Source organism: Tachysurus vachellii, chromosome 11 (assembly GCF_030014155.1).
Source record: "Tachysurus vachellii isolate PV-2020 chromosome 11, HZAU_Pvac_v1, whole genome shotgun sequence".
Lineage (NCBI taxonomy): Eukaryota > Metazoa > Chordata > Actinopteri > Siluriformes > Bagridae > Tachysurus > Tachysurus vachellii.
The window spans coordinates 27,089,963-27,102,462 of record NC_083470.1 but is presented as its reverse complement, the minus strand read 5'-3'; the positions used below and the strand labels follow the sequence as shown (position 1 = coordinate 27,102,462).

Below are 12,500 nucleotides of genomic sequence, written 5' to 3'. Positions count from 1 at the left end.
TCCATCCTCTGAGCTTTCTCCATCCGTCCGCTCGGCTGGTTCACCGCGCTCTGCCCCAACGCCACCTCCCACCCCGGTTCCGGCTCGGTTCCGCTCTCTCTCCAGCTCTCCGACTGCCTGGATCAGCACTTCACGGGTCACACCAGAGCCCAACAGAGAGCATAGCAGTTGTTGCTGCAGAGCTGAAAGCCTGCACACTCGTCCCTCCATCCCTCGCTCCTCTCCTCCCTCCATTACCCAGCTACACACACACACACACACACACACAGGTTACTACTGGAGTAATAGGTTGTGATTGTTCACCTCACACAAAGTCATCAGTTCATAGCTAACAGACTGATTTGGTTCAGACCTTCTGTAGCTTGGGATTGTTCCGTCTGAGTCATAGTTCAGCTGAAGCTGTTGGATTTGGGCCGTGATTTATCTCAAGCTTCTGTCCCTCATGTCAGACCTCAGATGTTTGTCTATGATTTAATTCAGATCTTTTCTTTTTGGTTGAGTTTAGTGATGGTTCTAAGTTCTAATGACCTCATTTTGGGCCACAGATGTTCCTTACTGGTTGAACCACAGTCCGGTTCCAGGACTTTATATGACTACGTTCACTCTACATAACAACGGGACATGTTTCCTAACAGTTAGAAATGAAAAAACAAATGAAATTGAAAATGATGTTATGATTAACACTGATAATAACTGTGAGAACTGTAATAAGACGTTAATAACTGATATGAAAGCATGTTATTCACACGTCATAAACCACACTGTGGACTGGAAAGCTGTGGATTTCAATTGCAGTTCAGGACCAAAAAACCCTGAAGTAATTAGATTACACAAACATCAAGATAAAAACACACACAATACAAACACACTCATTGTGTATAACCACAAAATATTTAGATCAACTATGAATTTTTCTACACACACACAAACACACACACATACACACACACACACAGTGCTGCCTATTTGTGTGTGTGAACATATGGACAGGTGAGTGCAATAATCATTAATATAGCTCCTTCCTCACACCCAAGGTCAGACAAGGTGTAAGACACACACACGCGCACACACACACACACATGTTCACCTGTGTCTCTGTACGCTCTCTTTATCCGTTTTAAAGGCATCCAGTAAGGACTCGTGTCCACTTTTCCTAGTCTTCTGTCGTGTCTCCACTTTCTGCCGGCTGTTGTTTTGCTTTGGAAGGTGATTTTTCTGGCTTTACTCTCCCCCTCCTCCCTCTCTTCCTCACTCTCTCTCTCTCTCTCTCTCTCTCTCTCTCTCTCTGTGTGTCAGGCTGAACTTTGCCCCGTCTACCTCCATTCTGAGTTTGGGCCAGAGTGCAGAGTCTAACTGTGACCCTTAAAGTGGAAATAAGGATATCTCACACACACACACACACACACACACACACACACACACACGGCTACCACGTCAGACACTCCAGCTACCTATAATAATATTCTATGGTGTAATTAATAGCAGTAGGCGACAGCAAGCTACCTATCAAAATTCATATCTATGTAAAAATGTAAGTAAATATTTTGTCGTTGCTTTGTGTGGAGCAACAGCAGACATGTGCTACAACAGACCACAGTATTCAATACACAGCCTTTTAGGTGGCGTTTACACTTACTAAGATGACCACTAGGTGGAGTTTCACAGAAAAGGTGGTATTTACTACAGGTAGCTACTAATGAAGTCCACTAGGTGGTGTTTACTGCTGATATGTAATAACTAACAATAGATACTAGCTTGTGTTTATAGTTTGTGGCTATAAATGATGGTGTTTTGGTGGTTTTTAGCTCTTGCAATTACTGACAATGACCATTAGGCGAGGGGCAGGATGTAGTGTATACAGTGATGGTGTATACAGTGATGGTGTATACAGTGATGGTGTATACAGTGATGGTCACTAGGTGATGTTTAACACTGATAAATACTAACCTGACTCCCTTGTCTCTATAGTGACTAGAGTGATACTGCTGGTAGGTAATTACCAACAATGGCCACTAGGTGGTGTTTACTGCTGGTAGGTAATTACTAACAATGGCCACTAGGTGGTGTTTACTGTTGTTAGCTAATAACAATTACCATTAGATGTAGAAGATGATTTAGGGATTATGATCTAATTTATTTGGGATTAGTTGCACTAACAATTTAATAATTCTGAACTAACTTTAATTTGAGACAAATGATTTATACATTTAACTTTAAATATCGTTTGTAATGTTGCCATATTGCACAGGATTTAATGCTTTGTGTTCTTCGTGCAAACTCATTTAAATAAACAAACAAACAAACAAATGGAAAAATATTTTATGCTTTTAAATGTCAGAGCCACGTTTCAGGGTTTATATTAATAACCTTAACTTACCTTGTATAAACTGTGTGTGTGTGTGTGTGTGTGTGTGTGTGTGTGTGTGTGTGTGTGTGTGTGTGTGTGTGTGTGTGTGTGTGTGAGAACAGTAACTGATCCACTGGTGAGGAATAAATCAGATAACATTCAACTCCAGACAGAAATAAAGAGTTTTATATAAAACTATGAGTTTATTTACACTATATACATTGATAAGTTTCCCACAAAACACCTGTATAAATTAAATATATTCAAATTTATTGCTGAAGTGCGTATTTGGAATATTTACAGTGTCCTGGCAGACCGCACTTTGACAAACATATCAAGACTATTGTGTGTGTGTGTGTGTGTGTGTGTGTGTGTGTGTGTGTGTGTGTGTGTGTGTGTGTGTGTGTGTGTGTTATCCATACGAGAGCGTGATGAAGGGTGTGTGAAGTAGTCGAACCCCGTGGCTCTCACACGGCAGTGGTGTGTTCAGCTCCACTGTGCTGCAGTGTAAGGTCAGGCCCAGGTCTACAGGAACCTGTGGGTGATGCTCCACCCTTCTATCTCCACCCTCTGCCTCAGTGGGTCTCACTTCCGAAGTCTGGAGTGTGTGCAGACCTCTGACACGTGGGATCTCCATCGCCCTGGCGCCTCCACGCTTCCCTCTGACAGCCTGAAGAGCCTGAAAAAGGAAGTGCAGATCCACCCTGACCTCCAGCGTGCTGTCTGTCCACCACGTGCTGTACCTACAGAGAGAGAATATTCCGTAGTTCATTAAACTAGAAGTTTATCAGAAACAGTACAGTCTGCGCTTTGCGCCCCGTCTCACCTTGTAGGCCGGTGGCGTTTGTCGAGCCAGGGGAGCAGCGGCTGGACCTTCAGCTGGTGTGGGTTGGAGATGTGAAGATGAACCTCAGCTCTCAGTATCGGTGCTGACCACACGTCCTCGCTCAGAACAAACTCCACTGTCGAGCCTTAAAAAAACACACACGATATTGTATACCAGAACAAATCACTCACACACTCACTCACTCACTCATCTTCTACCGCTTATCCGAACTACCTCGGGTCACGGGGAGCCTGTGCCTATCTCAGGCGTCATCAGGCATCAAGGCAGGATACACCCTGGACGGAGTGCCAACCCATCACAGGGCACACACACACACACTCTCATTCACTCACACAATCACACACTACGGACAATTTTCCAGAGATGCCAATCAACCTACCATGCATGTCTTTGGACCGGGGGAGGAAACCGGAGTACCCGGAGGAAACCCCCGAGACACGGGGAGAACATGCAAACTCCACACACACAAGGTGGAGGTGGGAATCGAACCCCCAACCCTGGAGGTGTGAGGAGAACGTGATAACCACTAAGCCACCGTGACCCCTAGAACGAATCACTGATCTATTTTATTTATAGATTTTTACATGAAATAAAACACCTTCACAGAGTTTAGATGCTGTAATAATATAAAATATAAATATATATTGTACATAAAGCTATAAAAAGGTAATGAAATGAGCAGGTGATTAACCTCAGTGTTCTCACCTGCAGTCTCTCGGCCCTGGAGCCCTTTAACTCCCGCACAGCGGTGACCGGACTGACAGCATCTGTACACCCGCCTAATGAAGCCGAACAGCGGCTGCTCAGGGAACACCGGCCGCTGCGGTCCGTCCTCGGGCGGAGGCGACACTTTCAGGCGGTACATGTGGCTCCAGTCCCCGGTCACTGAGGTGACTTTAGTGTCGGTCCAGGACGCGGTGAGCAGGTCGCACTGAGCCCCGAGGAACGAGCGGCTCCTGACCGCCGTGAACAAGCTGCCGAGGGCGATGATGAGTAAAGGGGTCATGGCACGGACACGGACCCGCTGTAGGGTCTTTATATGGAACACGTGTAAAATAAACCTCCGTCACTCTGCTGCTGCTGCCGCTTCACACGCAGGACGTCGCCACAAACCTCCAAGTGACGTCACGGGCTCATTTGCATATTAATGCGTGATTGTGCTCATTTGCGTATCAAAACGTGTTACTGGAAGGAGGTTGGTTTTTTTTTTCCAGAGTAAAAAAGAAAACAGTTAATAGTTAAAATACAGCGTTAGAGTTACTTATACATACGGTTTGGAAAATTTGTCTATTAAAAATACAATCAAGTAAGAATAAAAATACACGGTCTCGTGCGCTCTCTGATTGGTCGGAATCAAGGTGAAGAGTCATAAAGAGTCATAAAGATTCACAAAGTTATAAAGATTCATAAAGATTCACAAAGTGTCATAAATATTTATAAAGATTTACAAAGAGTCATAAAGATTTATAAAGATTCACAAAGAATCATAAAGATTCACAAAGAGTCATAAAGATTCACAAAGAGTCATAAATATTTATAAAGATTTACAAAGAGTCATAATGATTCCTAAAGATTCACAAAGAATCATAAAGATTCACAAAGAGTCATAAAGATTCACAAAGAGTCATAAAGATTCATAAAGATTCACAAAGTGTCATAAAGATTCATAAAGATTCACAAAGTGTCATAAAGATTTATAAAGATTCATAAAGATTCATAATGATTCACAAAGAATCATAAAGAGTCATGAAGATTCCACACGATTCCGAATAACTTAGTGTTTTTAATAAAATGCTTCTCAAATAATCAGTAAAATAAACAATTACTATGAACATTTATGACCAGTTATTATGATTTATATATAATTCGTAAACAGCGGCTCATTTCATTGATATCCAAGATTAATACACAGCTTCTTAGATTCTTTAGCTTTGTGTTAGCTTTAGCTTTAGCTTTAGCATATAGCTTTGTGTTGCTGTTTAATTGTAAGACGTTTGATTTTTGATTTATTTATTTATTTTACACTTTGTTTTATAAAGTAAATGACACCAAAGCTTCAGAGTCGACTTGAATCTCTTTGGAATCGACTCTACACCCTGTAGCCAGTAGCTAAAGTTTTGTCAGGAGCAGAAAAGTAGTTAATATGTGCTTTAAAAGTCAAAGTTTTCTAAGCTCCTTAAAAACACAAAGAAAGAAAGAGACTAATAAACTAAAATCTGACCTTAAATTCACCACAACAAGTTAGCAGCAAGTCAGATTAGTGACTGCTGAAAGGGTTTAAAAACTCGAAAATCCAGCACAAGGACAAAAGAATGTATGTGCTGAGTGTAATCTGAGTTTGTCCCCCGGTCTGTGCAGGTTTTTGTGGCTCTTAGGTGCCCATTTACACCCCTGTGGAGGCTTTAAATGCTTCTGCATAATGAGGTCCTTCAGTGAACAGCTTAATGTGGCCTGTTCCTATTTACAACCCCCTAATGAGCCCTAATGACACTGCATGTGCACCATCACCAACACAACACTCATTTGCAAACGAAATGACACCAACTGAGAGAGCATAAAACTTTCTTTTTCTGACTGTGAGCACAATCAATAGCAGGTCGAGCGGGCCTGTGGGTTTGTGGGGCCCGAGGCGAGAGTGGAACACACACACACACACACACACACACACACACAATCACTACACAGTTGTGTAGGAAATGTGTTGAATTTCAGTGACCCAAATCATATCTACGTTATTGTTGTTCATTATTGAATGATCTCATGTCGTCATGTCTTTCAGCTTAACACTGACAGCTGGTTTACATAAAAATTACTCATCATTCCATTCTGTATTTTAGATGCTATTAATAATTTGTTGATTCATACACCTCAACATAAGCTTCCATGCAAACTTTGTCTGGTTCGGCGAAAAAAAGTCAGCGAGTCATTTTTGAGGGACTTGAAAATCCCTCTAAAGAGAAAGAATTCTCAGTTCATTAGCAAGAAAATCTACGTTTAAATCACAAGGACTACTGATAAATGATGTATTATCATAATTCTAACAAACTAACAATCTAACAAAAAGCTCAATGGCTCAACTCTTCTCTCTAATCTATTTTTATTACATGTCACAGTCCAAATCTTCTACACTGACTGCAGGACACCAGCAGGTCGATGCCTCTGGGATCTGTTCTGGAAGTTTCCTGCTTTTCCCAATGAGAGGAAATGTTGGTCCAAAAGCTGGAAATGAAGCTTAAGTGTGGCTGATGGGAAGATCTGAGGTTCTTTTAGCACCATGACAACGACTCCAGCTACTCTAGTTATTTATATGACCACTAATAAAAGAGAACAACGGCATATAAATTAAGGAGGAAAACACAGAACAAACTAAACTGGAACTACACTGAGTTACAGCTCAGAATAAAGTGACAATGAAAAGGAATAAAAACAGATTTCTATTTTTTTTTAAAACTCCAGGAACCTTTAAACTTTAAACATGGCTTTAAAAAACAGTCCATGTTGGTGGAAAAGGAGAATAGTTACTACATTAAATAGCAAAACACTTAACAAACATCTTCAGGATTTTAGTGAGTGAGTGAACATGAATTCATCAGTATCACCAGAATCAACACTGCAAACATTATCTTTATTTATCATTTATTACAAATAAGCTTTAAAACTACAACATGCTTTTACACTCTCTGGAAAATTAGGGTAGCAAACAGAACTTTATCATGTTCCAGGTTACCCTTAACTTGAAATGTGGACCTGTAAATAAACTACATACACAATCGTAAGAAAAAAATAAACATGTCTGCTTTAGGACGAACCAGAGCTACAGTTTAATACCCTATTAATAATGTTGTATATCAAATACTCATCAGAGAGAGGGAATGTTGAGGTTGAGGTATTGAACAGATAACCTCAGAACTCAGAACACTGTAGAGAGTGAATTTAGACACTATGTAGTGCGTAGGAGACTTTGCTTCATGCCCTACGTAGTGCACATACACTGGGGTGCTAGTTTATTAGTTACTACATAGATAATACACTGAACCCCTGTGTAAAGGTAATGAATAATCGTGTGTGTGTGTGTGTGTGTGTGTGTGTGTGTGTGTGAGAGAGAGAGAGAGAGTCAGTAGCTCAGACCAGGCTGACTCCATGTTTGAGTAAGCGATGGCGAGCTTTACTGGGCAGAGAGAAGGCACTGTCCTGGCTGTTCGGTATCCCAGAATTCCTTGAGGGGACCCCATGCTGGACGAAGAAGGTCTCATGAGCTGCGGTGCGAGAAGCATATAGAGCACAGCCAGCGCTCCTGCAATACAAACAAACATTTCAACTGACAGCACAGCTAACACACACACACACACACACACACATATACACACACACACACACACACCTGATAATGGCTTCCTGCAGCATGTCCTCATGTGAGAATTTTGAGTGCAGCAGAGCTGTGGCTTTCACAAACAGACGATCCTGAGGTCCTGTAGAATGGCCACGCATATTCGCTAAGACACGCACACACACACACACACGAACACACACATGCACACACACACACACACATGCACACACACACACACACACACAGACACACACATGCACACACACACGATTATGAGTTTTTTATTTCATCATTCTGAAAACCAGCAACCAAATCCTCATCCAGACTATTGGCTATTTCATTAAGCCTGTGTGTGTGTGTGTGTGTGTGTGTGTGTGTGTGTGTGTGTCTCACTGGTGAGTGTGTTCTGGATGCGGTCGTAGTGGGCAAAAGTGTACGGCACCACAGGGATCTCAGATGCAGGTGGGATCGTTCTCAGGTGAGCTTCAAGCCCATTCAGAGATGCCATACTGCTGTGGTACTGCACACACACACACACACACACACACTCAGGGACTGTGCACCAAACTACAAATTACTGAATTTAACACTATGAAGTGTACTGCTGTATGTGTCTGGTTTGGGATAGACACGGTAATACAGTACATGATTATTCACACACACACACACACACACACCACTCACCACTTCCTGTTTGGCGTTAGGATGTGTGTTGAAGCCAGGTTCCACCAGCAGTATGAGTACGAGCCCTCTGACACGGTGTTCATACAGAAGCATGGGCTCAAAAACCACGTCACTCTGATCACACACCCCCATAGACTCCTCCTCTTCGTCGCTCCTCCTCTCTCGGAAGTTATTTGCTTGCTCCTCCTTATCACCATTGCTGCTGTGATTCTGATACCTGCCACTGACATCATCCACCTTCTCCTGCTCGTTGTCGTCACCTTTATCAGGTGCTGAACCTTCAAACAGAAGCATCTCATTGGCAATGGCGTGAGCATGTGACTCAGCAGTGTCTATGTCTCCTGGCTGGCTCGCCATGCTGGAGCGAAAAGGCGTGCTGGTTAACGAGGGACACAAGCTGAAGTCTGCATCATCAGAAAGGGAGGAGTCAGCGGAGGATGTCACCATCTGACTGGATGATGGGTTAGTAATTGGAATGTCAGAGAGAGTGCGAGAAAGGAGACGGGGCTTTACTGGTCGTTCAGGAGATTCAGATCTGAGATTAAAAATAATAGTTTTTTTGTTGTTTTTATTGTACAACAATGAATTAAACTGAATGTAATTGTAACATCTTTGTACCTGCAGGATGTGGAATTGTCCACTAGAGGGCAGCGCAGTGTGTGCAGCTCAGAAGGCTTCAGAAATACTGATGTTGTGGTTGTGCTGGAATGGGGTGTGGCCAGAAATGAGCTTCTCCCACTGGCTGGCTTCTTCTGTTCCTGAAACATGAGAGAGGAGAGCGGGACGTAGTGAACAATTCTTTAACCAGGTATTACAATTATATTTACTAGCTACATAAGAAGTATGCTAAATAATAATTAGCTAGTACACCAACACTGCAAATCACATACAGACATGTAAAGCCCATAATCAACCAAGGGGAAGTGTACAAGGGGGAGTGTACAAGAGGGAGTGTACAAGGGGAAGTGTACAAGGGGGAGTGTACAAGGGGGAGTGTATAAATCAAGTCAAATAAACAGTTATAGTTGTGTGTGTAAGGAGGCGGAGTTTACCTGCAGGCTGTACGTCTCTGTGTCATGCACCATTACCTTCATCGTCAGCTCTGGAGACATCTGCGTACTCACCATTCTGCACACACACACACACACACACGCTTGGAGCATTCTGTCATGAGGAGTCAATTATTTTCTGATAACCTGAACCCTGGAGATCAGATTGAACATCTCTGTGTTCTGTACTCTATGTTATGGTACTATGTAGTGTACTAATACTCTAACGTAGGGAACAGGGTGTAGGGAAACTCTGAAAACAACAACACTGACCTGAAGCTCTTGTGTAATAGAGAAGTTCATGTACATGATAACTGTTAAAAAAAAGTTATTTGTGAACCTGCCACAGTAGAGGATGCAGCCTGCTAACACCAGGGGGCAGCGCTGACATGCCTGCAGAATCAGAGCAGCCTTCAGCAACAACAACGGATCAATCTGAGAGAGAGAGAGAGAGAGACAGAGAGAGAGAGAGAGAGAGAGACAGAGAGAGAGAGAGAGAGAGAGACAGAGAGAGAGAGAGAGAGAGAGAGAGAGAGAGAGAGAGACAGAGAGAGAGAGAGAGAGAGAGAGAGAGACAGAGAGAGAGAGAGAGAGAGAGAGACAGACAGAGAGAGAACCCGCTTTAGTATCGTGTAAGATTGTTATAATTTTTGATCGTGTGTGTTTGTTGTGTACATGTGTGTAGTCGATGGTCGTGAGGCAGGTGAAGATGTGGTGGAGCTCAGTAGCGCCACCCTGCAGGTGGGAGAGGTAGCGAGCCCAGTGTACAGCCAGTTCCTCCTGAGTGTGAAGCTACATCAGGCAGCAGGAATACACACATTCACACACATACACACACAAACACACACACACATTCACACACATTCACACACAAACACACACAGCAGTGTGACATTCTGCAGGACAACAGCATGGGAAGGGCTTATTGCCACTCTTTAATTTAACTCTTTAATTATAAAGTATTGATGATGATTAGACTGATGAGTGTTTGTACCTGATAGCTGAGACGCACAGAGCCATTATAGAAACAGAACAGATCAATTATCTGATCCAGAATCTCACACACACTGACATCTGGAAGATCATTTACACAACTCAGGGCCTGAGAGAGAGAATGATCAACTCCATATTAATGTCAATATTAGGTTTGTAGTGAGATGTCCAACAAGCTTATACATGTGTGACACACACACACACACACACACACACACATACACACCCACCCACCCAGAGGAAATCGTCTCTCATGCGGATGGCGTATTTGGTCTTGCGCAGACGGAGCAGACGGACTGGAGACGCTGAAATCTCTGACACACAGCGACTCACACCAGCAAGCTGACCACACACCAACTCCTGCTGATCTAATGGAGTCTGTATTACACACACACACACACACACACACACACACAGTGAGCTTAATAAGTGAGCTCATTTATCTGCTTTTATCTGCAGAAATGATGCCAAAACATTAGTACATGCTCTGATTACGTCCCGTCTCTATTACACCCCCCCCCCACACACACACACACACATCTTTCAGATCTTCTCTCATCCTATGTACCTTCACGATCACTCCGGTCCTCAAATTCTGAACTTCTTTGTATTTCTAGACACCGTTTATCCTCTGCAGGTGGCAGATCCTTTTCTGTCACTGCTCCAACACTATTGAACTCCCTACCCATTGCACTCAGAACCATCACCACTCTGTCTGAATTTAAATCAAGGCTTAAGACCTTTTCAACCTTCACTATCAGTAAATGAATATGTATTAGGAGTCCTTAATTTTTCTGTAATGTGGTGTATGTATCGTGTACTATGTAGAGTCTTATCTCTTGTACTGTATGTTTTTGTGTATAGTCCTGTCTTCTGTTATTATCTCATGCAGCTGCATGTGATCCTTCGTCATGGGCAAATGTCCGACGAATATGTGTGTTACACTATGTACCTTGTAAAGCGTCCTTGAGCTTGGGAAAGGCGCTATATAAATTAAACATATTATTATTATTATTTATGAGCAGACAGATAGACAGACAGACAGTTCTTACGTGTTCCGGGTAGTAGTAGCAGATGCCAGCACGTGTCAGATCGCCTTCGCCCCGAACTTTAGAGCGATCATACAGGAAGAAACAACTGCAGCTGAAAATATCACAGCATAAAGAGACACTTTCACTTCTTCTTATTATTAATGTGTGTGTGTGTGTGTGTGTGTGTGTGTGTGTGTGTGTGTGTGTGTGTGTGTGTGTCAACACTGACTCTTCTCTCTCTCTGTGTGTGTATGATCTCACCGTGAGCTTTCTGTGAGTCGTGTCTCAGCCATCAGTGACTCAGAGAGATTCAGAAACTCAGTGCTGAGAAAACTGGACCTTTATCAGAGACACTTCATCCTCCGTCCTCCATCCATCCCTGAGTGGAGCCCAAACACCGCAAAGGGAAAAGACTACATATGTAAACGAATAGCCAGTAAAGTTCTTCTGATATATAATCATTTACATTTGTGTTTTTTTAGTAATAAGTTTGATATTCACTTTGTTTATTATTAATGCAATTCTGTAATAGATTTATTTATACCTTATTTACATTATATAATGTTTTATGCTGAATGCTGCAATTAAATAAAAAAATTACAATTCATAATTACATATAATAAATAATATGGTCTAAAAAGATTCATTGTCCGTTTAATTAATTATTGTAAAGAATATGAATCGCTGTAATAATCAGCTTTTTTCATTCATACAGAGAAGTCTTAGATCTCCCACCCGTTTTACGCCAAACCCGCCTCCCGCCCTGATTGGTTTTATGGTGTGTCTTTAACACCCTAACCAATCGTAAAGAAGAATCCACAGAATGTCTAGAACTAGTATCCAATCACAAGCGGATTGGGCGGGATTTCACTGAATACGGTTGGGAAAAGAAAAACACGACGGATGTGGGACGTCCTCTGTACACGTCAGATATTAAACCATAATAACAACAATGATTAAAAACAGTTTAGACATTTTAATAAATGTTCGCTAAACTTCTTAGACTCAGACAATGAAGTTTATTCCTCAGTAAACAGTGAAGCTAATGTTCTCTACTAAAAGTGACACTTTTTACCAACAAACCTACAGTAAAATCAGCTGACACTAAACTCACCTGCTAAAAGCTCAGCACTTCTGGATCTCCTTTTAGTGGGAAAACTCACGGTTTTAACATCAAACTAACTAAATAATCCCCTAACGTGACTTTTCCTTCGAGCTC

General features: G+C 42.2%; 3 protein-coding genes and 1 long non-coding RNA gene across 5 annotated transcripts in view; 1 reads left to right on the top strand and 3 right to left on the bottom strand.

Moving 5' to 3' along the window:
• hnf1a (HNF1 homeobox a) overlaps positions 1-234 on the bottom strand; it is a 6,950-nt gene extending 6,716 nt beyond the window's left edge. Inside the window, exon 1 of the mRNA XM_060880765.1 lies at positions 1-234. This exon is cut by the window's left edge and continues 95 nt beyond it. Within this exon, the coding sequence (XP_060736748.1) occupies positions 1-234 (234 nt within the window).
• The window catches only part of LOC132853228 (uncharacterized), a 1,416-nt gene extending 641 nt beyond the window's left edge, over positions 1-775 (top strand). The window contains exon 2 of the long non-coding RNA XR_009649166.1: positions 1-775. This exon is cut by the window's left edge and continues 90 nt beyond it. This is a non-coding gene — a long non-coding RNA (uncharacterized LOC132853228).
• A 1,617-nt stretch (positions 776-2,392) lies between these two features.
• si:ch211-170d8.2 (uncharacterized protein LOC571755 homolog) lies at positions 2,393-4,714 on the bottom strand. The gene is made up of 3 exons (XM_060880766.1): positions 3,900-4,714; positions 3,174-3,318; positions 2,393-3,090 (listed from the first exon to the last, which is right to left on the bottom strand). The coding sequence occupies exons 1-3, from the start codon at positions 4,198-4,200 to the stop codon at positions 2,760-2,762; spliced, it is 777 nt and encodes a 258-aa protein (XP_060736749.1). The 5' UTR covers positions 4,201-4,714; the 3' UTR covers positions 2,393-2,759.
• A 2,086-nt stretch (positions 4,715-6,800) lies between these two features.
• The window catches only part of hps4 (HPS4 biogenesis of lysosomal organelles complex 3 subunit 2), a 5,776-nt gene continuing 76 nt past the window's right edge, over positions 6,801-12,500 (bottom strand). Inside the window, exons 1-13 of one of the 2 annotated variants that reach the window (XM_060880769.1) lie at positions 12,396-12,500; positions 11,543-11,694; positions 11,303-11,393; positions 10,485-10,628; positions 10,252-10,359; positions 9,933-10,049; positions 9,598-9,692; positions 9,261-9,336; positions 8,827-8,966; positions 8,209-8,743; positions 7,918-8,044; positions 7,576-7,687; positions 6,801-7,488 (exon numbers count right to left, since the gene is read on the bottom strand). The exon at positions 12,396-12,500 is cut by the window's right edge and continues 76 nt beyond it. In XM_060880769.1, coding sequence (XP_060736752.1) covers positions 7,317-7,488; positions 7,576-7,687; positions 7,918-8,044; positions 8,209-8,743; positions 8,827-8,966; positions 9,261-9,336; positions 9,598-9,692; positions 9,933-10,049; positions 10,252-10,359; positions 10,485-10,628; positions 11,303-11,393; positions 11,543-11,574 — 1,749 coding nt within the window. In that variant the 5' untranslated portion in view covers positions 11,575-11,694; positions 12,396-12,500 and the 3' untranslated portion in view covers positions 6,801-7,316. The remainder of the gene's footprint in view (positions 7,489-7,575; positions 7,688-7,917; positions 8,045-8,208; positions 8,744-8,826; positions 8,967-9,260; positions 9,337-9,597; positions 9,693-9,932; positions 10,050-10,251; positions 10,360-10,484; positions 10,629-11,302; positions 11,394-11,542; positions 11,695-12,395) is intronic. The other variant, XM_060880768.1, reaches the window with a different exon arrangement.